The sequence below is a fragment of the Triturus cristatus genome, chromosome 8 (assembly GCF_964204655.1).
Source record: "Triturus cristatus chromosome 8, aTriCri1.1, whole genome shotgun sequence".
Taxonomy (NCBI): Eukaryota; Metazoa; Chordata; class Amphibia; order Caudata; family Salamandridae; genus Triturus; species Triturus cristatus.
Window position 1 is genome coordinate 64,908,337 of NC_140591.1, and position 26,294 is coordinate 64,934,630.

Below are 26,294 nucleotides of genomic sequence, written 5' to 3' on the forward strand. Positions count from 1 at the left end.
ATATCATAGAACAGCTATAAGGACATGGTTCTGAAAGCTGCAGACAGGCTCAGCTCATGCTAGAGCACCATCTCACATGTTACCAAGCACTCTGCCTCCAGGATTGTTAAGGCCTGCCATAGGAGTGACTGATAGGTACACAGGTGTCTATATATAAGGGTAGATATAGGCATACTATATCTAAGCAAGGGGTGATTACACGACCTTGCCCCAGCTGAGTGATCAGCCAGTTGTGTCTGATTGGAAGGCCAGACCAGGGGTGGCATAATACATGCTGCAGCCCCTGGGAGGCCTAGAGTACACCTATGCCCTGGGTACCTAGGGTACACTGTACAGGGTCCAATAAGGTGATCCTTACCAATTGATTATGTACCTAGGGTACATGGAGTCCATTTTAAAGAGAGAGCAGACAGCCTGAGACCCTGAATGGCAGGATCTCAGGCCAACTAAGTCGAAAAACCAGCTAGACACTAGGCAAAAAGTTGGGGGTAACCATAGTCAGATATCCACCTTCCTACACAACCCCCCCCAAACGAAAGGAGATGAGGCTGGCCTCGACAAGGTAAGCCTCTATTGCCTAAGTGGCCATATAAGGAAGAACCAGCACTGGCATGGTTACCCCCTGTCTCATGGTCCACTAAGCAATCCCTCATCCTAAAGGTATCATAGGGTCTCCACCATAGGGAATCTCTACCTTGGGTGTGTCTTTGCAAAGTAAAAGGCTGGTGTTGAGTTGGAGTACTGAAGTGAGTGTCCTCAAAGTGAGGCCTCAGCTTCCTCCAATCATTCTCCACCATGGATGCCTTTCTTTCTTTAACTGAGTTGCACTGTGCTCTCAGGGTCAGCCTCTGGCTACCTAAAGCTGGAGGCTGGGTCCCTTTTGTGGGCTTACTGGAGGGACAGGTCAGGTTTGGGGCCCTAAGGTCCCAGGTTCGCCTGTGCCCAACAGAATCCCTCTGGGGGAGGTCCCTAACTACCTGTAAAGGGGATCCCTCAGGAATGTTTTTACCCATCACCTGGCTAGGGCTACTAGCCAGGCAATCCTCATTCTTTTGATTGGGGGGTTCTTGTGGACAGGGGCCCTCTTGGGGTCCACTGGCCTCCCTGACCTCTGCAGCCCTGGGCTGACTGAGGCAGGGTAGAGAGAGGCAGGCTACCTGCACCAGACTGGGTCCCACCTTGGAAGGGGCCACTAACATCAGAGGCTCTGCCAGGCCAGGCCTGGCTACCTCTGGGGCAGTTCTTTCACAAGGGGTGAGGTCAGATCCCTGAGGAGGCTGACCTTTTCCTAATGTCTGGGGAGAGGGAGACTTTTCTTCCTCCCCACTACTCTCTGTTTGTGTGGAGTGATCCATAGTTTCAGGCTTCACTACACCTATGTCAGTCTGAGTATGGGCTGAGACCATTACAGCCTTGCCAACCTTTTCAGGGAGGCACTCAGTTTGTGTTTGAGCTGTGACTGTCACAGCTCTGCCAGTCTCTACAGGGAAGTCTGTCTTTGCCTGGGCTGTGGCTACCACTGCCCTTCCAACCTTTTCAGGGAGGAAATCTACTTGGACAGGGGTTGTGGCTGGCACAACCCCACTACCCTTTTGCGAAAGGCCTACCATTTTAGAATGGGTGTCTTGTTCAACTTCAGCCCAAGCTGAGAGTTCTAAGTCATTCCCCAGTAAGCAGTCCACAGGCAAGGTTGGAGACACTGCCACCCTTTTAGGGCCAGTGACCCCTCCCCAGCTGAGACATACCTCTGCCATGGGATGACTGTTCTGTTTGCCATCAATGTTAGTTACCTGGTATGAGAAACCAGGCAAAAGCTGCTCAGAGGGAACTAGCCTATGGGCCACCATAGTGATGCTAGCTCCAGTGTCTCTGTAGGCCTCAGCTTTTCTACCATTGATGTAGGGTTCCTGTCTGTACCTACCCAAAGTGTTGGGACAGGCAGTGAAGTTGGCAAACCCCATGCCACCATCACAGACAAGAGTAGCTGCTGTAGGGGAATTGGCTAAGCCAGAGTCCCCCTGTGTTCCCCAAGAAAACCCAACCAAATTTTTGGGGGCACTCCCACCACCTGGGGGATTACTGCTGACAGTAATAGGTGGTGTGACAGGAGTAGTTGGAGGAACAGTTTTGTTTTTAGCCTGTGGGCAACTGCTGTCAGTTTTCCAATGCCCAGGTGTTTTACACACATGGCAGTAAGGCTTTTTAACTGTGGTAGAGGAGGGAGCTTGGGACCCACCACCCTGTGTGGAGTTTTGGGGCCCTGAGGAAGATTTCTCTTTTGTTTTATCCCCACCCTTCTCTTGAGGCTTGGTGGTATCTTTCTTTTGGTCACCACCCTGATTTTTAGGCCTAATCCTGGTCCTGACCCATTTATCTGCCCTCTTTCCCAATTCTTGGGGAGAGGTCAAATCTGAGTCTACCAGGTGTTGATGGAGAAGCTGGTTCTGACAATTACTAAGGATCTGCTTCCTCATAATCAAGTTGTACAATCCTGTATAGTCCTGCACCTTGCTGCCATTTAACCAACCTTCCAAAGCCTTAGTGGCACAATCCACAAAATCAGACCAGTCCTGTGTCTGTGTCTTCTGGGTGTCTCTGAACAACAACCTATATTGCTCAGTGGTTAAGCCAAACCCATCTATCAGAGCACTCTTCAGGACTTTGTAATTGTTTGCATCCTCATCACTGACTGTGAGGAGCTTGTCTCTACCTTTGTCAGAAAAGGAGAGCCACAAGATAGCTGCCCACTGACTCTGGGGAACCTGCTGTACTTTGCAGGCCCTCTCCAAAGCAGTCATCCACTTGTGGATGTCATCCCCATTCTGATATGGGGGGACTATCTTGCTTAGGTTTCTATGGCCATAAGACCTATCCCTATCTCTAGGAATGTTGCTGCCACCAGTGGGTTCTAACCCACTTAACTTTTGTTCTCTAGCCAGAGCAAGCTTCTCTTTGGCAAGGGCAAGTTCTTCCCTCTGAATCCTCAGATTAGCTTCCCTCATTCTGGCTTCATGCTCCTTTCTCTCATGGGAAGTCATTCCCCTGTGAGAGGAAGCATTAGAGATGTTAGAGACATGGGAGTGGATGGATTCCCTTGAAGGGGATCTGTCCCTCCTGCTTCTCTGTGTAAGCCTACTTGGGGGTCTGTAAGGGGGGACCCCATGCAAACTCCCATGTAAGCTTAGGTTAGCCTGGCTATGTCTTCCTACTTGGCCCTGGCTGTCTACCTCTTCATCTGAAGTCTCCTCTGACTCCTCTGTGGTGGGTAGACCTGTAGGAGAGTAGGGTCTGCTTTCTATGTTCACCCCCACTTTTTGCTTTTGCTTTACTGGTTTTCGACTTAGATGTGGCTGTGGGCCTGCTAATCAGACCCACAGCCCTGCTGTTCTCTCTCTAAATTACTACTATGTACTTTAGGTGCATAACCCATTTGGATAGGATCACCTTATTGGGCCCTGTACAGTGTACCCTAGGTACCCAGGGCATAGGTGTACCCTAGGCCTACCAGGGGCTGCAGCATGTATTGTGCCACCCCTGGCCTGGCCTTCCATTTTGACACAACTGGCTGATCACTCAGCTGGGGCAAGGTCGTGTAATCACCCCTTGCTTAGGTGTAGTATTCCTATACCTAACTTACATATAGACACATGTGTACCTATCAGTCACTCCTATGGCAGGCCTTGACAATCCTGGAGGCAGAGTGCTTGGTAACATGTGAGATGGTGCTCTAGCATGAGCTGAGCCTGTCTGCAGCTTTCGGAACCATGTCCTTATAGCTGTTCTATGATATAGCCTACCATATACTCTTAAAGTACCTTATAATCTTAGACGGTTATGGTAACTATGGTTTGGCTTTATCAAAACATGTCGTGTAAGGTGTCTAACACTCGGGAATAATACCCCCATGCCATTTCTGGACATGAGAATATTATTCCCCCCTTCTAGAGGGAAAGACATGTTAAAATCATACTTCAACTGTTAGCCTCTGACCAAAGCCTCAGCATCACAAAATGGATGCTGCTGCCACGACACAAGTCTGACCTCCTGCTGCTGGGAGTGATCCCAGCCAGGGAGGCCTGGACAATAGGTTTCCTGCTTGGGGAGGTGCTAGTACCTCCCCAGACAGCCTTTAGTGTATTGGGGCAGGGTGGGCTGAAAGGAATGAGACATGCCGGGGGCACACAAGGTGTTCCTTGCATAGTCCAGTTCAAACCGGCGCTGGGGCACTCCAGCCCCAGCTCTGGCGCGAAACTGGACAAAGGGAAGTGGGTGTAACCACCCCCTCCCAGGTCCCACCCATAAGGCGTGACCTAGCAGGTATCCCAGCCCCCCAGATTAGTATAAGAGTGGGAGTTGGGCCTCAAGACTTTAGATTATCCTGAACCTGCAAAACTGAACAGAAACTCTGGACCTTCGACATTCGACGAAAGAAGAAGACTGAAGAATCTCCCTTGTAGCCAAGGAGTGGCTACCCTGTGCAAACAGGCACCATCAAGTGACTACCCTTTGCTTTGTGAAACGTTCGACGAGGAACCGATTGCAGAGCCCGACCAGAGCCTTGATTTCCAGACTTCTCCGACCCTCATCCACATCTGCAGCAGAGCTGAGATCCGTGGAGGCGACGAGCGACGTGGGACCGGCTACCTGGGAAAAGTGGCTAGTAACTTACAGCGCAGCTTCTGAGGTACCCTCGAAGTTGTGCACCGGGGATTGAGAAGCCCCAACCCCAAGCACCATCTGCACCGAAGACCAGCCCCCCACACTCCACGAGTCCTGCGTGGGGCCCTTCAGCATTTTCCTGCTTGCCGCGTCTGTCCGGTTGCTTGCCCGCTGGCTAGTGGCCTCTGACGACGCTCCCTGAAATCTTCTGCGCTGGTTTGGCTCCTCCAGACTGGCTCCCGCTTCTCTGCAAAGAAGAAGCACCCCAGACCTTCCTGGTCTGCACCAGAAGCAAGACCCTTGTTCTTCGTGGGTTCCGCTTGCCAAGGCTTGGTGAGTCCTAGTCCAACTTCGATGCCGCCGACAGCAAGAGCCTTCGTGGGACAGCTCGCCTCCTGGTCCTGGTCGTCCTCGACGCTTCCTGGTCCTCCTGGCTGCAGCGACAAGCTTCACCTTCACCTGCAACTCTTCACGACATCGCCTGGTTCCTTCCTGGTTCCACGTGGTCACTGGCTAGTGACCTTGACTCTGTCCCCTCTGCTTGCAGGTTTCTTCTCTTCTTGATCCCAGGCTTGGGATCCACCGGACACTCTCTCCTGACTGCCTGTCAGCATCTTTCTTCAGGCATCCATAGGAGTCAACGACGAAAACGACGCATCTTCACCCCTATGCACCCGCAGCCTGTGGGCTAGGTAACTTGGGTACTCCGGTGCTCATCAGGATAGTGACTATCCTAGTGTCTAGTTTTCAAGTCTCAACTTCCTAGCTACTCCGGAAGTGTCCTAAATCTATCTATTTCTAAACTGTAACATTACTATTGACTTTTACGCATTACGCGTGAGTGTTTCCACTCTGCACACGAATCCCGTGGGCCTCCCACTTCCTAACTAACGCTAGTGTAGTGTAGCCCCAGCGATTCCCTAGGCCTAGGCCTATTCTATTTCCGTGACAGTGGTTCTTATACCACTTATTTAGTATATGGTTTGCGTGGCCCCTAGGGCCTAACTGTATTACTTACCTGTGTGACTTACTGTATGCATTAATAAGACTGTGTTGTACTTACCTCTAAACTCATAAAGAGTGCTGAGGGTTTGCTTAGAATAAATACACTTTATTTTATATATATATCTGTTGTGGTGTCCTTTCATTTGGTATTCAAGGGATTATATATGGTATCACAGCTGGCTTCACATGCCATTCAGAGTTTAGCCTAAGACTGCTCTTGTCCATGCTACCACTAGGATAGCTGGTCTATAAGGTTGACTTTACAACCAATCACCATAAGGGTATTTGGACTGATATAAGGTGTACACTATAACTAGTGACATCATACATCAGGCCAACTTCTCACATTGGTGAGCAGCGGTTGGGATCTGAGCTTGCTGTTGTAACACCATTGTAATCTTGAGATACTAAATTGAAAGATCACACAGATATTGTCTAGGTACATATAACATAGATTATTATACTTAAGTCCTACTGGACTTTGTAGTTGTAGGTTGACGGGAATAACACACCCTGACTACAACTACTAGAAAGGTTTAGTAGATACAACTAGTGTAGGTAGGTGCACACACCACACCCTCACTAGATCATGCCTCTGGGAGGAGATCAAGTAGATGCTCTCTCAGGAGGGGCAGGTCTGCAGAAGACCCCCTCTAGGTATGATACCTTAACATTCCAGGAGATGAGACAATTGTGTACCTCCAGAGGAATAAAACAGGGTGCAAACCCTACCCTCCCTCAGTTAAGACAACTCCTAGAGGAGTATGATGCTCAGAGGGCATCTCAGGAAGGTGCCCTAGGCACAGAGGAGGGTCTACCCACCACAGAGGAGTCAGATGGGGCTTCAGATGGGGAGGTAGACAGCCAGAGCCAAGTAAGGAGACTTAGCCAGGCTAACTTAAGTTTACATGGGAGTTTGCATGGGGTCCCACCATACAGACCCACAAGTAGACATTCACAGAGAAACAGGAAGGACAGATCCCCTTCAGGGGAATCCATCCACTCCCATGTCTCTAACATCTCTAATGCTTCCTCTCACAGGGGAATGACTTCACCTGAGAGAAAGGAGCATGCAGCCAGAATGAGGGAGGCTAATCTGAGGATTCAGAGGGAAGAAGCTTGCTCTGGCTAGAGAACAAAAGTTAAGTGGGTTAGAACCCACTGGTGGCAGCAACATTCCTAGAGATAGAGACAGGCACTATGATAATAGAAACCTGAGCAAGATTGTCCCTCCCTACAAGTGTGGGGATGACATCCACAAATGGATAACTGCTTTGGAGAGAGCTTGCAAAGTACAGCAGGTACCCCAAAGTCAGTGGGCAGCTATCTTGTGGCTCTCCTTCTCTGAGAAAGGAAGAGACAAGCTCCTCACAGTTAGTGATGAGGATGCAGATAATTACACTGTCCTGAAGAGTGCTCTGATTGATGGGTTTGGCCTAACCACTGAACAATACAGGTTGTTGTTCAGGGATACCCAGAAGACACAGACTCAGGACTGGACTGACTTTGTAGATTGTGCCACTAAGGCTCTGGAAGGCTGGCTAATGGGAAGTAAGGTTAAGGACTATACAGGATTGTATAATTTGATCATGAGAGAACAAATACTTAACAACTGTCAAAACCAGCTATTGCATCAACACCTGATTGATTCTGATCTGACTTCTCCCCAAGAATTGGGAAAGAAGGCAGATAGATGGGTCAGGACTAGAGTTAAGCAGAAAAACCAGAACCAGGGCGGTGATCAGAAAAAGGCAGACCAGAAGGGTAATGAGCAGAAACAAAAAGACCAGAAGTCTTCACCAGGCCCCCAAAAGGCTCAGGGGGAGGGTGGTTCCAAAAAGGATAAGAAGAAAGAAGGCCAAAAGAAACCATGGTGCAACTATTGTAAGTCTACCTCACATTGGTTTAGTGAGTGCACCAAAAAGGATAAGCCCCCAGCCACCATTGCCCCTAAGGCAACTGTACCCCCTAGTTCAGCTGTAAGTGGTGGTTCCCAGCAAAAGGGTGTAGTAGGGTTAACCCTGGGAACTGAGGAGGATTCTGGCCTAGTCAGAGTACCTACTCAGGCTGTCCTGATCTGTGATGGGGACTTAGCTTTGTCCTCTACTGTAGGCCCCAGTAACCTGGGCAAGTACAGACAGACACCTTTTATCAACCAAAGAATGGCTCAGGCCTACAGGGACACTGGGGCTAGTGTCACAATGGTGACACCTGCTTTTGTGGACCCTGGACAGATCATACTAGGTGAGAATTACCTAGTGACCAACGCTAGCAATGCCACTACCTCCCATAGTGTGGCTATTGTTAACTTCTCCTGGGGAGGGGTAACTGGCCTCAAGAAAGTTGTTGTTAGTTCAGACCTTCCTGTAGAGTGTTTACTGGGCAATGATCTTGAAACTTCAGTTTGGTCTGAAGTGGAGTATAGGACCCATGCAGAAATGCTGGGGATAGATGCACATGTCCTTGCTGTGACCAGGTCACAGGCCAAAAAGTGCAACACTGAAAAAGTGCTGGATCCTGAAACTATGGACCAGTCACAATCCAAGAGAAAGAGCAGTAGGGTTAAGGCTGTGCCTTCCCCCCTGCCTCAGGTGGTGGATCAGCCCTCCCAGGAGGATGATTCTGGGAGCCCTGAAGGAACTGTCCTAGAAGAACTTGAACCTGATCAGGTTGAGTTTCTTGGGACAGGGGGACCTTCCAGGGCAGATCTGAGGCAGGCTCAATTAGACTGCCCCTCTCTTGAACCCCTCAGACAGCTGGCTGCTGCTGAGGCTGCAGGGAATGCTCAAGGTACCCATAGAGTGTATTGGGATGAAGGGCTACTGTACTCAGAGGCTAGAGACCCCAAGCCTGGTGCATCCAGGAGGTTGGTCATACCACTGAAGTTCAGAGGCTTCCTTCTAACCTTGGCCCATGATATTCCCCTTGCAGGACATTTAGGCCAGAACAAGACTTGGGACAGGCTTGTCCCTCACTTTCACTGGCCCCATATGTCAGAAGATACTAAGGAGTTTTGTCGCTCCTGTGTCACCTGCCAAGCCAGTGGCAAATCAGGTGGCACCACAAAGGCCCCCCTCATACCACTACCTGTGGTGGGGGTCCCCTTTGAAAGAGTGGGCATAGATATTGTAGGACCAATGGACCCACAAACAGCATCTGGGCACAGATTCATACTGGTGATAGTGGACCATGCCACCAGGTACCCAGAAGCAATTCCCCTGAGGACCACAACAGCTCCTGTTGTGGCAAGGGCCCTGCTTGGAGTATTCTCCAGAGTGGGCTTTCCAAAGGAGGTCATTTCTGACAGAGGTGCCAACTTTATGTCAGGATACTTGACTGCAATGTGGAAGGAGTGTGGTGTTAACTATAAGTTCACCACACCCTATCACCCACAGTGCAATGGGCTTGTTGAGAGATTCAACAAGACCCTAAAGGGAATGATAAAAGGATTACCAGACAAGCTTAGGCGAAGATGGGACATCCTTTTACCCTGCCTTCTGTTTGCTTACAGAGAGGTCCCACAAAAGGGGGTTGGCTACAGCCCTTTTGAGCTTTTGTTTGGGCATCCTGTAAGAGGACCCCTGTGTTTGGTGAAGAAAGGATGGGAGAGACCTCTCAGACAACCCAAACTAGACATAGTGGATTATGTACTTGGTCTCCGCTCCAGGATGGCAGAGTATATGAAGAAGGCTTCTAAAAACCTTGAGGCAAGCCAAGAACTCCAAAAAGCTTGGCATGACCAAAAGGCTGTACTGACTGTTTACCAGCCAGGGCAGAAAGTGTGGGTGTTGGAGCCAGTGGCCCCAGCAGCACTCCAAGACAAATGGTCTGGACCCCACACTATTGTTGAGAAAAAGGGAGAAGTCACCTACTTGGTGGACCTTGGGACTCCCAGAAGCCCCCACAGGGTGCTTCATGTCAACAGATTGAAGGCATATGTTGACAGGGCAGACATGGGGCTACTCATGGCTACAGATGAGGGGCAGGAGGAAGAGAGTGACCCTCTCCCAGACCTGTTGACTCAGAACCCTGATGATGGCTCAGTTGATGGTGTTGTCTTTTCTGACAGCCTCACTGTCCATCAGCAACAGGACTGCAGACAGGTTCTGCAGGCCTACAGACATATGTTCTCTCTGACCCCAAGTCAGACAAACTGGTGCACCCATGAGGTGGACACTGGTGACAGTCTGCCTGTGAAGAGTAAAATCTACAGGCAACCTGACCATGTCAGGGACTGCATAAAAGTTGAGGTACAAAAGATGTTGGAGCTGGGAGTCATTGAACCTTCAGAGAGCCCTTGGGCTAGTCCTGTAGTCCTTGTGCCAAAACCTCACACCCAAGATGGTAAGAGAGAGATGAGGTTTTGCGTGGATTACAGAGGTCTCAATGCTGTCACTAGGACAGATGCCCACCCAATACCTAGGGCAGATGAGCTCATTGACAGACTGGCAGCTGCTAAGTTTTTGAGCACATTTGACCTAACAGCAGGCTACTGGCAAATCAGACTAGCTGAGAGTGCAAAGGCCAAAACTGCTTTCTCGACCCCAGGAGGACATTATCAATTTGTGGTAATGCCCTTTGGTTTGAAGAATGCACCTGCCACTTTCCAAAGGCTGGTGAATCAAGTCCTTACTGGGTTGGATGACTATTGTGCAGCTTATCTTGATGATATTGCTGTCTTTAGCTCCACCTGGGAGGATCACCTGGTCCACCTGAGGAATGTTTTAGAGGCCCTGCAAAAGGCAGGCCTCACTATCAAGGCCACTAAGTGCCAGATAGGGCAGAGCAAGGTTGTATACCTGGGCCACCTAGTCGGTGGGGGTCAGGTTCAACCACTGGAGAGCAAGATCCAGACCATAAAGGACTGGGCTCCTCCAACTACCCAGACTCAGGTCAGAGCTTACTTGGGCCTGACTGGGTACTACAGAAAGTTTGTTAAGAACTATGGGTCCATAGTGACACCACTTAATGACTTGACCTCCAAGAAGATGCCAAAGAAAGTTCAGTGGACAGTAAGCTGTCAAAAAGCATTTGATGACCTGAAGCAGGCCATGTGCAGTGCACCTATTCTGAAAAGTCCAGACTACTCCAAAGAGTTCATTGTCCAGACAGATGCTTCTGAGTTAGGTGTGGGAGCTGTTCTTTCACAACTGAATGTAGATGGTCAAGACCAGCCCATTGCTTTTATAAGTAGAAGGCTGACCCCTAGAGAGAAACGTTGGTCAGCTATTGAGAGGGAGGCCTTTGCTGTGGTTTGGGCCCTGAAGAAGCTGAGGCCATACTTGTTTGGCACTCACTTCAAGATTCAGACAGACCATAAGCCCCTCTTGTGGCTAAATCAGATGAAGGGTGAAAATCCCAAACTTCTTAGGTGGTCCATTTCCCTACAGGGGATGGACTTCACAGTGGAACATAGACCTGGGACTGACCATGCCAATGCAGATGGACTCTCCAGATATTTCCACTTAGAACATGAAGACTCAACTGGTCAAGGTTAGTTTAATGTCCCTAAGTTTGGGGGGGGGTTGTGTAGGAGAGTAGGGTCTGCTTTCTATGTTCACCCCCACTTTTTGCTTTTGCTTTACTGGTTTTCGACTTAGATGTGGCTGTGGGCCTGCTAATCAGACCCACAGCCCTGCTGTTCTCTCTCTAAATTACTACTATGTACTTTAGGTGCATAACCCATTTGGATAGGATCACCTTATTGGGCCCTGTACAGTGTACCCTAGGTACCCAGGGCATAGGTGTACCCTAGGCCTACCAGGGGCTGCAGCATGTATTGTGCCACCCCTGGCCTGGCCTTCCATTTTGACACAACTGGCTGATCACTCAGCTGGGGCAAGGTCGTGTAATCACCCCTTGCTTAGGTGTAGTATTCCTATACCTAACTTACATATAGACACATGTGTACCTATCAGTCACTCCTATGGCAGGCCTTGACAATCCTGGAGGCAGAGTGCTTGGTAACATGTGAGATGGTGCTCTAGCATGAGCTGAGCCTGTCTGCAGCTTTCGGAACCATGTCCTTATAGCTGTTCTATGATATAGCCTACCATATACTCTTAAAGTACCTTATAATCTTAGACGGTTATGGTAACTATGGTTTGGCTTTATCAAAACATGTCGTGTAAGGTGTCTAACACTCGGGAATAATACCCCCATGCCATTTCTGGACATGAGAATATTATTCCCCCCTTCTAGAGGGAAAGACATGTTAAAATCATACTTCAACTGTTAGCCTCTGACCAAAGCCTCAGCATCACAAAATGGATGCTGCTGCCACGACACAAGTCTGACCTCCTGCTGCTGGGAGTGATCCCAGCCAGGGAGGCCTGGACAATAGGTTTCCTGCTTGGGGAGGTGCTAGCACCTCCCCAGACAGCCTTTAGTGTATTGGGGCAGGGTGGGCTGAAAGGAATGAGACATGCCTGGGGCACACAAGGTGTTCCTTGCATAGTCCAGTTCAAACCGGCGCTGGGGCACTCCAGCCCCAGCTCTGGCGCGAAACTGGACAAAGGGAAGTGGGTGTAACCACCCCCTCCCAGGTCCCAGCCATAAGGCGTGACCTAGCAGGTATCCCAGCCCCCCAGATTAGTATAAGAGTGGGAGTTGGGCCTCAAGACTTTAGATTATCCTGAACCTGCAAAACTGAACAGAAACTCTGGACCTTCGACATTCGACGAAAGAAGAAGACTGAAGAATCTCCCTTGTAGCCAAGGAGTGGCTACCCTGTGCAAACAGGCACCATCAAGTGACTACCCTTTGCTTTGTGAAACGTTCGACGAGGAACCGATTGCAGAGCCCGACCAGAGCCTTGATTTCCAGACTTCTCCGACCCTCATCCACATCTGCAGCAGAGCTGAGATCCGTGGAGGCGACGAGCGACGTGGGACCGGCTACCTGGGAAAAGTGGCTAGTAACTTACAGCGCAGCTTCTGAGGTACCCTCGAAGTTGTGCACCGGGGATTGAGAAGCCCCAACCCCAAGCACCATCTGCACTGAAGACCAGCCCCCCACACTCCACGAGTCCTGCGTGGGGCCCTTCAGCATTTTCCTGCTTGCCGCGTCTGTCCGGTTGCTTGCCCGCTGGCTAGTGGCCTCTGTGACGACGCTCCCTGAAATCTTCTGCGCTGGTTTGGCTCCTCCAGACTGGCTCCCGCTTCTCTGCAAAGAAGAAGCACCCCAGACCTTCCTGGTCTGCACCAGAAGCAAGACCCTTGTTCTTCGTGGGTTCCGCTTGCCAAGGCTTGGTGAGTCCTAGTCCAACTTCGACGCCGCCGACAGCAAGAGCCTTCGTGGGACAGCTCGCCTCCTGGTCCTGGTCGTCCTCGACGCTTCCTGGTCCTCCTGGCTGCAGCGACAAGCTTCACCTTCACCTGCAACTCTTCACGACATCGCCTGGTTCCTTCCTGGTTCCACGTGGTCACTGGCTAGTGACCTTGACTCTGTCCCCTCTGCTTGCAGGTTTCTTCTCTTCTTGATCCCAGGCTTGGGATCCACCGGACACTCTCTCCTGACTGCCTGTCAGCATCTTTCGTCAGGCATCCATAGGAGTCAACGACGAAAACGACGCATCTTCACCCCTATGCACCCGCAGCCTGTGGGCTAGGTAACTTGGGTACTCCGGTGCTCATCAGGATAGTGACTATCCTAGTGTCTAGTTTTCAAGTCTCAACTTCCTAGCTACTCCGGAAGTGTCCTAAATCTATCTATTTCTAAACTGTAACATTACTATTGACTTTTACGCATTACGCGTGAGTGTTTCCACTCTGCACACGAATCCCGTGGGCCTCCCACTTCCTAACTAACGCTAGTGTAGTGTAGCCCCAGCGATTCCCTAGGCCTAGGCCTATTCTATTTCCGTGACAGTGGTTCTTATACCACTTATTTAGTATATGGTTTGCGTGGCCCCTAGGGCCTAACTGTATTACTTACCTGTGTGACTTACTGTATGCATTAATAAGACTGTGTTGTACTTACCTCTAAACTCATAAAGAGTGCTGAGGGTTTGCTTAGAATAAATACACTTTATTTTATATATATATCTGTTGTGGTGTCCTTTCATTTGGTATTCAAGGGATTATATATGGTATCACAGCTGGCTTCACATGCCATTCAGAGTTTAGCCTAAGACTGCTCTTGTCCATGCTACCACTAGGATAGCTGGTCTATAAGGTTGACTTTACAACCAATCACCATAAGGGTATTTGGACTGATATAAGGTGTACACTATAACTAGTGACATCATACATCAGGCCAACTTCTCACAAGACCCTCCTCTGTACCTAGGGTACCTGCCTGAGATGCCCTAAGAATGTCATACTCCTCTAGGAGTTGTCTTAACTGAAGGAGGGTAGGGTTTGCACCCTGCTTTATTCCTCTGGAGGTACACAAGTGTCTCATCTCCTGGAATGTTAAGGTATCATATCTAGAGGGGGTCTTTTGCAGACCTGATCCTCCTGAGAGAGCATCTACTTGATCTCCTCTCAGAGACATGATCTAGTGAGGGTGTGGTGTGTGCACCTACCTACACTAGTTGTATCTACTAAACCTCTCTAGTAGTTGTAGTCAGGGTGTGTTACTCCCTTCAACCTACAACTACAAAGTCCAGTAGGACTTAAGTATTATAATCTATGTTATATGTACCTAGACAATATCTGTGTGATCTTTCAATTTAGTATCTCAAGATTACAATGGTATTACAACAGCAAGCTCAGATCCCAACCGCTGCTCACCAATGTGAGAAGTTGGCCTGATGTATGATGTCACTAGTTCTAGTGTACACCTTATATCAGTCCAAATACCCTTATGGTGATTGGTTGTAAAGTCAACCTTATAGACCAGCTATCCTAGTGGTAGCATGGACAAGAGCAGTCTTAGGCTAAACTCTGAATGGCATGTGAAGCCAGCTGTGATACCATATATAATCCCTTGAATACCAAATGAAAGGACACCACAACAGATATATATATATAAAATAAAGTGTATTTATTCTAGTCAAACCCTCAGCACTCTTTATGAGATTAGAGGTAAGTACAACACAGTCTTATTTAAGCATACATTAAGTCACACAGGTAAGTAATACAGTTAGGCCCTAGGGGCCACGCAAACCATATACTAAGTAAGTGGTATAAGAACCACTGTCACGGAAATAGAATAGGCCTAGGCCTAGGGAATCGCTGGGGCTACACTACACTAGCGTTAGTTAGGAAGTGGGAGGCCCACGGGATTCGTGTGCAGAGTGGAAACACTCACGCGTAATGCGTAAAAGTCAATAGCAATAGTACAGTTTAGAAAACGGTAGATTTAGGACACTTCCGGAGTAGCTAGGAAGTTGAGACTTGAAAACTAGACACTAGGATAGTCACTATCCTGATGAGCACCGGAGTACCCAAGTTACCTAGCCCACAGGCTGCGGGTGCATAGGGGTGAAGATGCGTCGTTTTCGTCGTCGACTCCTATGGATGCCTGAAGAAAGATGCTGACAGGCAGTCAGTGAAGAGTGTCCGGTGGATCCCAAGGCTGGGATCAAGAAGAGAAGAAACCTGCAAGCAGAAGGGACAGAGTCAAGGTCACTAGCCAGTGACCACGTGGAACCAGGAAGGAACCAGGCGATGTCGTGAAGATTGCAGGTGAAGGTGAAGCTTGTCGCTGCAGCCAGGAGGACCAGGAAGCGTCGAGGACGACCAGGAGGCGAGCTGTCCCACGAAGGCTCTTGCTATCGGCGGCGTCGAAGTTGGACTAGGATTCACCAAGCCTTGGCAAGCGGAACCCACGAAGAACAAAGGATTTGCTTCTGGTGCAGACCAGGAAGGTCTGGGGTGCTTCTTCTTTGCAGAGAAGCGGGAGCCAGTCTGGAGGAGCCAAACCAGCGCAGAAGATTTCAGGGTGCGTCGTCACAAAGGCCACTAGCCAGCGGGCAAGCAACCGGACAGACGCGGCAAGCAGGAAAATGCTGAAGGGCCCCACGCAGGACTCGTGGAGTGTGGGGGGCTGATCTTCGGTGCAGATGGTGCTTGGGGTTGGGGCTTCTCAATCCCCGGTGCACAACTTCGAGGGTTCCTCAGAAGCTGCGCTTTAAGTTACTAGCCACTTTTTCCAGGTAGCCGGTCCCACGTCGCTCGTCGCCTCCACGGATCTCAGCTCTGCTGTAGATGTGGATCAGGGTCGGAGAAGTCTGGAAGTCAAGGCTCTGGTCGGGCTCTGCAGTCGGTTCCTCGTAGAACGTGGGCAAAGCAAAGGGTAGTCTCTTGATGGTGCCTGTTTGCACAGGGTAGCCACTCCTTGGCTACAAGGGAGATTCTTCAGTCTTCTTCTTTCGTCGAATGTCGAAGGTCCAGAGTTTCTGTTCAGTTTTGCAGGTTCAGGATAATCTCAAGTCTTGAGGCCCAACTCCCACTCTTATACTAATCTGGGGGGCTGGGATACCTGCTAGGTCACGCCTTATGGGTGGGACCTGGGAGGGGGTGGTTACACCCACTTCCCTTTGTCCAGTTTCGCGCCAGAGCTGGGGCTGGAGTGCCCCAGCGCCGGTTTGAACTGGACTATGCAAGGAACACCTTGTGTGCCCCAGGCATGTCTCATTCCTTTCAGCCCACCCTGCCCCAATACACTAAAGGCTGTCTGGGGAGGTGCTAGCACCTCCCCAAGCAGGAAACCTATTGTCCAGGCCTGCCTGGCTGGGATCACTCCCAGCAGCAGGAGGTCAGACTTGTGTCTGTGGCAGCAGCATCCATTTTGTGATGCTGAGGCTTTGGTTAGAGTTAAACAGCAAAGTAGGATTTTAACATGTCTCTCCCTCTAGAAGGGAGGAATAATATCCTCATCACCAGAAATGGTATGGGGGTATTATTCCAAAGTGTTAGACACCTTACACGACATGTTTTGATAAAGCCAAACCATAGTTACCATAACCGTTTAAGATTATAAGGCACTTTAAGAGTATATGGTAGGCTATATCATAGAACAGCTATAAGGACATGGTTCCGAAAGCTGCAGACAGGCTCAGCTCATGCTAGAGCACCATCTCACATGTTACCAAGCACTCTGCCTCCAGGATTGTTAAGGCCTGCCATAGGAGTGACTGATAGGTACACAGGTGTCTATATATAAGGGTAGATATAGGCATACTATATCTAAGCAAGGGGTGATTACAGGACCTTGCCCCAGCTGAGTGATCAGCCAGTTGTGTCTGATTGGAAGGCCAGACCAGGGCTGGCATAATACATGCTGCAGCCCCTGGGAGGCCTAGGGTACACCTATGCCTGGGTACCTAGGGTACACTGTACAGGGTCCAATAAGGTGATCCTTACCAATTGATTATGTACCTAGGGTACATGGAGTCCATTTTAAAGAGAGAGCAGACAGCCTGAGACCCTGAATGGCAGGATCTCAGGCCAACTAAGTCGAAAAACCAGCTAGACACTAGGCAAAAAGTTGGGGGTAACCATAGTCAGATATCCACCTTCCTACACCCTACTAATGTTGTACTATTCGTACTAGGCCAATGCTACACTACACCCTGTAGACTACTGCAGCAGTACACCCACTGGACCAATGCTGAACTATATCCAGTAGTCCAGTGCAGTACTACGTGAACCTGCTAATTGTGTACTACACCCACCTTGTCAACAGCGGGCAGCACTCATCAGCTAAAGTTGAAAATACACCCACAAGGTCAATGATGTACCGCAACCATTAGGCAAGTGGCACACTATACTCAATTAGTCAGTGCTGCACTACATCTGAAAGGTCAACAATACATTGTTAGACTGACCACATCAATGTTCTGCTACAATGGATATATCTAGTGCTACACTGCACTCACCTGGCCAATGCTATTCTACACCCATCAAGAGTGATGCCACACAACATCCTAAGAATCAACGCTGAACTAAACCTGCCATGTCACTGTTATGCTACACTAAATACATCAGATGCTGTGTCACACCCACCAGGCTGATGCTGCTCTGCACTCACCTTCCACGCAGTTAGTTGAGAAGAAAGCAATGTTTCTGGTTTCCAATGGGTTCTCATTGGTGAAATCTGGAGAACGGCTCTGTGGCTCAGACTCACCGGTGAGAGAAGAGTTATCTACCTGCAACATACAAAATCAACACATGTCCATGGTTACACGCTAGAGGATCAGAGAAGGAGAGCTATCAGAGCAGAGACCTCCTTCACTGCACATCACAGATCTCTTCGGGGGCCTGATGAAATACTAAATCAGGAGGATGAGCCTTGTTCTTGCTCCGCTATAGATGGGAAACAGCCTTTACAACAAGGTTTTTACCTCACTGTGCCTATACCATGCATTTACATACCTTTACAACACATGCGTTTACCACGCATTTAAGGTACGTAGGAGGCGTGGGGGTCTCTCGCCACACATACATTGTTTTTATATATAAAAACAATGCATGGTAATGGCATGTGATATGGTAAAAACGAACAACATACTTACCTTCGGTAACAATGTATCTGTAAGAAACATTAGTAGTGATAGATTCCTTACCTTAGAATTACTCCCAGGTGTCAGGCTGGATCCAGAAAGTTTTCGTCAGCAGTACCCCTGCGCGTCGGTAGATGGCATCGTGCAGTTCCACGTCCGTCGTCGGTGTCGTGATCGCCGGGATGACGTCGCAGGCAGTACTTGCCGCCCACGCGCACTGACGTCAATTCTGTACACGACTTTCCGCACCAGGAACGCAGAGCCATGCAAGATACTGACCACTGGTGCCTTGAAACTAGGGCCCTGAAAGGGATGACCTTAACCCTAGAAATCAGTTCGCAGAACGGGGAGAATGGGTGGGGCGGTAAGGAATCTATCAGTACTAATGTTTCTTACAAATACATTGTTACCGAAGGTAAGTAACTTGTTCATCTGAAAGAAACACGTTGTGATATATTCCTTACCTTAGAATAGATACCCCAGCAATACCAACCCCGGTGGTGGGTCTGCGAAGCAAGATCACACCAGAAAGTCCTGGAGAACAGAATGGCCAAAAAAGCCGTCTCTCCGGACTTGGCTGTCCAGGCAATAATGTTTTGTAAACGTGTGCAGCGAGGCCCACGCAGCTGCCTGACAGATACCTTGCAGGGGGACCCCAGTCCCAATGCAGTAGTGGCTGCAATTGCTCGAGTGGAATGAGCACGCAGCCCCATCGGAGGCTCTTTTTTAGCCAAAGAGTAACAGGCTTTAATGCACAAGACACCCCAGCGGGAGATAGTCCTCTTGTGCACCGCCCGACCTTTCTTGGTGCCAACGTAGCCAACAAAGAGTTGGTCATCCACCCGGAACTGTTGTATGCGGTGGAGGTAAAACGAAAGCGCACCTTGTCCGGATGAATGGAAAGGAAAGGAGGCTTACAAGAAAAAGCCTGGAGCTCACTCACTCGCCTAGCGGGGGTGATGCCAACCAGGAAGGCAGTCTTCAGAGTCAAAAGATGAAGAGAACAGTTGTAAAGAGGCTCGAAAGGAGCGCACTTGAGATAAGTTAGAACTAGATTCAAGTCCCACTGTGGTATCACAAATGGAATAGGAGGGAAAAGGTGTGTAATGCCATTGAGAAATCTATTTACAACAGGGGACTTGAAAAGAGAGGGCTGATCAGGTAGTCTGAGAAAGGCCGAAATGGCAGAAAGATAGCCTTAATAGTGACCAGAGCAGAGCCCTGCCGGGCCAAAGAAAGAAGGAACAAAAAGACCTCGGAAAGAGGGGCAGAAAGCCTTTGCTGTGCACCATGCCACAAATTTGTTCCACCTGCAGGCGTATACCACTTTACTGGAGGGACGCCTGGCTGCCAGAATGACATCACAGACTTCAGGAGGCAAGTCAAAGGGTATCAACTGCCGCCACTCAATCTCCACGCAAGGAGGTGGAGACAGGACAGGTTTGGGTGCAGGACCGTCCCCTATTGCTGCGACAGAAGATCCTCCCGAAGAGGCAGATGAATCGGGGGATCCACGCTCATACTGAGTAGATCGGGATACCAAACTCTTCGAGCCCAGTCCAGTGCCACAAGAATGACTTGGGCCCGGTCGCATCTGATCTTCAGCACTCTGGGCAGAAGTGGTAGAGGCGGAAAGGCGTACAATAGACCGCAATTCCACTCGCAACGAAAAGCGTCTCCGAATGAGTGCCACCTTGGAAATTCCAATGCGCAGAACTGCTGACATTGCTCGTTCTCTTCAGTGGCGAATAGATCTAACCAAGGCTCTCCCCACTGTTGAAAGAGACCTTGCGCCATCTCCGAAGACGCCATTCGTGATCCATCATGCACCTGCGCTGAGCTAGTCCGCCCAGGCGTTCAGTGAGCCTGCCAGGTGTTTAACCACCAGGGAAATGCCCTGATGTTCTAGACATGTCCAGAGGCGCAGAGCCTCCTGACATAGGGTCCACGATCCCACCCCGCCCTGCTTGTTGCAATACCAAATGGCGGTGGTGTTGTCCGTGAACACCTGCACTACACTCCCCTTGACAGAGGTAAGGAATGCCCTCAAAGCCAGATGCATCGCCCGAAGCGCCAGAAGGTTGATATGGAGCAGAGGCCTCTGATCTGCAGTGGATGCTGCGGGCCGGAGGTGGACTGACCCGCCTGCTGGCCCCCTGATCCGCCTCAGCGGTTCCCACGTTCGAGGCTGCGCTGAGAAAGTTGCTGCGCCAGCTTGTGGCCCTGCAAACGTAGTGGGACGCCCCTTCCGCGGCCACAAAAGGAGCGAAAGGCAGAAGGCGGAGGAGGCCGAGTGGCTGACAGGCCCAAGGACTTGACCGTAGCCCGTGAGTCCTTAAAGCGCTCCAGCGCACTATCTGCCTTATTACCACAAAGGCCATGTCCATCAGGGTATTCTGGACATCCCCCGAAAAGCCAGTTGTTCTCAGCCAGACGTGGCGCCACCATCGTGGAAATCGCCCTGCCCAGCGAGTCAGCGGTGTCAAGCCCACAACAAATGGTGAACTTAGCTGCTTCACTCCCAGCAGCAACAGCCTGGGCGAGTACTGTCTGGACCTCCTCCGGACAGCTAGGCAGCATCTGCACAACCGTGTCCCACAGTGGGAATAACGGCCCAAGAGGCATGCGGTATTCACCGACCACAACCCTAAGCTGGCAGATGAAAATAGCTTCTTGCCAAGCTGTTCCAGCTTCTTGGATTCCGTATACGGAGGTGCGGAAGGGAACGCGCTTTGGGACGCAGAGGCCTGGACAACCAAGCTCTCAGTAGTGGGGTGTTGGGAGAGGAAGAGGGGATCGCCCGGAGCCGGGCGATGGCGTCGGGCTACGTTCCTGTCCACAGGAGCCCCTGTGTTGGGCCTGGACTAGGTGCCCAAAAGAATGTCAGAATGTGTGTCATTAAAGGGCAGCAAGGGCTCCGAAGAGGTTGCCGCCAGCTGGAGCACTTCTGTCAAGGGTTAGTCCTGACGGCCACTGTAGGGAGTTCGAGGTGGAGGGCCTCGGCCGCCATACACAACACCACTGCGTAACTGGCTCCCTCCTCCGTAGCCAAGGTAGGAGGAGACAGCATGCCAAGGTCAGGAGAGGTGCCAAGACCACTCGCTTCCCCCAAATCCTCTGCCCAGTCCGGATCATAAGCACAATCCTGTGCGAGAGGGTCCTCAGACCCCTCCCAGTCCTCCCCTTCCTCCAAAGTCTGTGGAACAGGCTGAAAATACGGAGGACGGACATAGGGAACAAATCCCATCGGCGTCGGAAGCGGCGTCGAGCGACGTCGATCTGGCGCCATGTCCGGTTCAGGGCTGAAGCCGGGGATGACGTCATCCCTAGGAGCGGGCGACGTCGAAGGCGGTGCCGGAGGGGTCGATGTCGGTGGAGGTCTGACAAGGTCAACCGGCGTCGACCGGGGTCCGATCCCGGAATGCATGGGGGCCAGTGGCACCAGGGCCGGAGCCATCGGCAATGCCAGGGCCGGAGCCCGCGGCGATGGAACAACAGGACCCCCAGTTGGGCCCGCGGAGCCCAGAGGTGCACCGGCAGGGCAAGAAGGCCCAAAAAGTCAGGCCATGGCAGCAAGAAACTCTTGCACCTGGGCAGGAGTCGCCGCCGGACCCGGGAAGGGCGGGTAGGCCGGTGGTGACGTGCTAGGCTCCGCGGGGGCGCAGCACCTGCACCCTCAGCCGCGTCGCGCGAGGGGAAGTCGAAGAGCGACGACGCTTCTACGACCTCTTCTTGGAATGCTTCAACTTACCTGACCCCGAGTGCGAAGACTTTGATCCAGAAGAATAATGGTGACGACTCCGTGACCGGCCCCTCGACCTCCCACGGGACCAGGACCTTGAACGGCGCAAAGCCGACTGCCGGACTTCCAGCAACTTTCGGGACCGCTCCCGCAAAGTTTTTGGCGCCATGGTCCGGCAGGCGGGGCACGCCTTGGAGTCGTGGTCGCACCCCAGGCAGTAGAGACACATGCGGTGTGGGTCCGTCACCGACATCATGCGGTGACAGTCCCCACAGTTCTTAAACCCGGGCATCCCTACGACACCAGGAGTCGATCGACTCAAGAAAAAAGGAGACAAAAATCCTCAAAAACTCAGTCATAAAATTACTGGGGGTACTAGCTCTTCCCGGATCTGCGCTAGCTGGCGCGGAAAAAGAAAGAACTGACGTCAGCGTGCGTGGGCAGCGTCTAAGTACTGCCCACAACATCATCCTGGCGATCACAACGCTGACGACAGACGCGGAGCTGCACGAAGCCACCTACCGACGCGCAGGGGTACTGCTGATGAAAACTTTCCGGATCCAGCCTGACACCTGGGGGTAACTCTATCACTACGTGTTTCTTTCAAATATGCATGGTAAAAGATGCGGACTAAACGCATACGATGTCTTTACCTGCATTGTACCGTCGTACAGTATAGATGATCAGTTTCTTACAAACACTGTAGATGAGTCAAGATCTGAGTGCACTTTATTTAGCAAAAAAATGTAGTTAATGCGTAAAAAAACCTGAACCCTACAAAAACACAGAACTATACTATCACTCATAAAGCGGCCAAGAAGCATCTTTTCTATGGGGAAATCTCTGCACACGTAGGTGTGTGTAGATTTTAGAGGAAAAGGAGGGAGGAACCTAGGCCAGTGACTGGAAAATGAGGAATACTTACTACTAAATGGGAAGGATTAGGGAAGGGAAGGAGTGACCTGGGGAGGAGTGAGGAGGAGTTTGGGAGGGATGGGGGTTCTAGCAAATAAAAAGCACCTACCCACATTGAAACTGCTCTCCTAAAGTCACAAAAGTCTCAAATCTGTTGTAACTGTACTCCAGCCCAGACTCAGTGTAAGTCCAGAAAGAGTAACACCACACATGGCCTCTATCCGGTACTGCAATACACTCCCAAAGAAAACAATGGAGACAGGGACATAAAATAACACACATATTTTCTAAGTGTTAAAAGTTAGATAATTTTTTTAAATAAAATAAAGTAATATTTAACTTTCTGTTTAAAATAATAACGAGATAAACTTTTAAGCCGCTTCTTTAAAAATGTAAACAAATATTTTTTTTTTAATAACAAATGCAAAATAATAAAACAATATAAAATGCTAGAGAGGATGGGATTTTTTAAAAAACAATATTAAATGACATTTTGATGAGTTATTGTTCTGGAACATTTTTTTGTTTTGTTCTAGGTTAATAATAATTTGTAGTTTATTTTATGTTAATGGTTTTTTTTTCAATATATTTGTTATTAATTATTAAACGCTATTATTTGTAACTAAATTGTACCATACGGATATCTCCCCCTCAGAGGTGGAGACCTACAGCTACAAGTGAAATGTTAATAGTAATTCTTGGTGTAGAAGCCTCCACCAGGGTAGAGACATGTAAGTCTGCAACTAGAAGTAACTTTTCATTTGGAAATGCTGAATAGCAAAAAGTAGTAAAGTTACTCCTAGGTGTAGTAGTAAATGTATACATGAGTAAATCTACATGTAAAAAATGTGCCTATGTGAATGACTCCTTAATTGTTGGCATTTTTTCACCTTGCAGCCAGAGGCAGATATAATGCGAAGATCTGCAGGGATCCGGTCTCCTCCTTTCACCTCTACCAAGTCACCGACTACAACGCCCTCCGCATTGATGGTCTGCTTCTCTCCATTCCGGATCACAAGGGCTTGCTGGCAGAGGGGAGAAGAGAAAGGAACGTCAAAAGAATTAAAAGGCACTCTCTTGCACAATGCTCAAGAGAACTGGCATTCAGAAATCAATGCAAGGCGTAGGATCAGTGTCCAGTCACATAGGAATCTGCCACTTCTAATACTCATCTCAACATACCACACTTCAGCTACCACCTGACTTATTACTGCCCTTCACTTTATAGAGGCCTGTTCCCATGACAACAGGGGCACCCGTCGCAGGTACTCAACAGTATTCTTAACGTTTATTTTCTTAAAAGTTGAGGTACAGTTTTATTGGAAAAGTGGTACATATGTCATTCTTATTCTTTCCAGGTACTCCAATTAACTTATGCCTCAAGACAGAAAGCCTGAATGGCGTTCAGAGCAGCCCATGTGCCAGTGCAAAGGCCAAAAACACTGTACTCAAAACTCCGTACATTCTAGTTTAAATCTCATCACCAGCTACCTACCATGTCATAAAGAAACATGCTAGGTGGCCTGCAGCCGCTGGAGACAGACGCGAGCTGAGGAGCTCCGACCGCCGTCTCCCCGCAACCAACTATCCTGGTCCCCTGACACAGCGGGGGGAGCTGAAACTTACATCACAGGACTCCGGAATGTGTCTACATTAGCCGGCGGAGCCCTGAACTGCCATTATTGCCGTGCCCGGGAGTAAATCGGCGATCACTAACCTGGCAGGCCCGCCAGTAAGATGGTGGCCGGGAACTGACTGCTGCCGCTGTCCCTGATCCGCAAGGCTGGCAGACACACTGAAATAGGTGGTATCGCCTATGCTGATCACCAGCCAACTGCATGCTATCACGAAGGAGAGGAGGGGCTAGAGCGCTATGTGCATGATGAACTGACCGACAACGCTGACCCCATAGCAAGCTGCGACACAGGCAACAAAATGGCGGCCAGGTCGAGAGCACCCTACGGTGGCGGCCATATTGCACAGCAGCCTGCCTGCGGCGATCTCCATATGGACACATAAATGGGCAGCGAGACGTATCAACCTCGATAAGGTGTTGGGGTGTATTGTGGCATCTGGGGATCCTGGCACTGCCCGCGGCAGGAACCTAGCGGGGCTGAAGACAAAATGGCGCCTGTCTCTTCATAAACACCGCAGCTCGCCATCAACTTGTAAGGCGCTCGGGGTGAAAGGCGTTTTGTCCCGAGAGGTGGAGACCCCTGTTTCACTGCAAAGCAGCAGAACCCGGTGCTTTCCTTGGCGACGGTGGCTGTATGGTCCTGGTGTGCCCGCCTGTGAACTACCCCAAATACGCACTGCGCCCGGAGAGGCCGCTGCGGAGGAGGGTGAATATTCAATGGAAGGCACCTCTCTCACTGAGGCGCACTTGCAACAGTAAGAAAAACCAACGGGTGCTGTGATTCCCCAAGACACCTGCTTGCAATTAGTAGCTGGAGCCACAAAACTACACGAGATGTAGATGTACTGGGGACCACACAAGAAGGAGCCCGGCATTGCCACACCAGGTCCCAGCTCGGAGAAGACAGTGGCCGGGAACCTGCCACCAGCGTTTATAGACCTACGAAGGCGCACCACATAATGGCGCTCATGCAGCGAAGGAGAACCACCTGGCGTCAACACCGTAGCAACAGTCCCTGAAGGATGCTTGAACGGTTCTTTGGAAGGCATAGACATGGTGACCATAGGAACGACTGAGAGGTAACGGAGGTGGCCACCTGCACTGGCTGTCACATCTGCGCAGAGGGGGCAGGATCATTAAGAGTCATTAAGAGCCTGCAGTAGCGCCAAAGTGAGTCTGAATCTCAGCAGAGCTGCCAATCGTGTCAGAAGTTGTGCAAAGCTGCTTGGGGAGTGCCTGGGCTTCCGGAGACACAACATTAGCGCCCAGCAACTGCGGTGGAGAGTTGCTGGACCACACAACTGTGAAGAGAACAGCGCTCAAGCGTGATTGAAGTTATTGATCAAGGCCACAAGCGACGACGGCCCTCACTTTCTTTGGAACTCTGCCACTGGTCTACTGAGGTTAACCTGCAAACTACGAGATCCTTGCCCCCATATTTCAATTATCTCCAGGAACGGAAGGGTGGTTCTGTTATCGCCGGGAAAGGCGGGCACGGCACTGCCAGCACCATGGGGCGCACACAGAAGAAGCGTGGGTTTAGCGTCCTCCATACAGATGACCCAAGTGCGCACACAGATGATGAGGAAGAGGTCCTGGAAGCAGGAAGCAATCTAACGCCCAGGAAGCCCACCTTGACAGACATTATGCAGGCGATCACGGCCTCCAGAGAAGTACTTGAAGGAAAGATTGACGCAATTGGCACGGATTTAAGTCTGCTAAAAGATGACAATCGTAAACTCAAAGAAAGAGTGTCAATCAACGAGAAAGAACTGGGAGGCCTCCCGGAGACAGTGCACGGAATGCAGCGATCACTCACGAACCTGGAAGCTAAGATCAAGGTGTTGAAAATGCGGGCTGAAGATAGCGAAGGACGATCCCGCAGA

The 26,294-nt window shown here is 50.2% G+C and overlaps 1 protein-coding gene across 1 annotated transcript in view; it reads right to left on the bottom strand.

The window, feature by feature from the left end:
- LOC146801335 (sodium/potassium-transporting ATPase subunit alpha-1-like) overlaps positions 1-26,294 on the bottom strand; it is a 2,293,178-nt gene that overhangs the window by 1,751,358 nt on the left and 515,526 nt on the right. Inside the window, exons 6-7 of the mRNA XM_085623701.1 lie at positions 23,663-23,797; positions 17,644-17,761 (exon numbers count right to left, since the gene is read on the bottom strand). Of these exons, the coding sequence (XP_085479827.1) occupies positions 17,644-17,761; positions 23,663-23,797 (253 nt within the window). The remainder of the gene's footprint in view (positions 1-17,643; positions 17,762-23,662; positions 23,798-26,294) is intronic.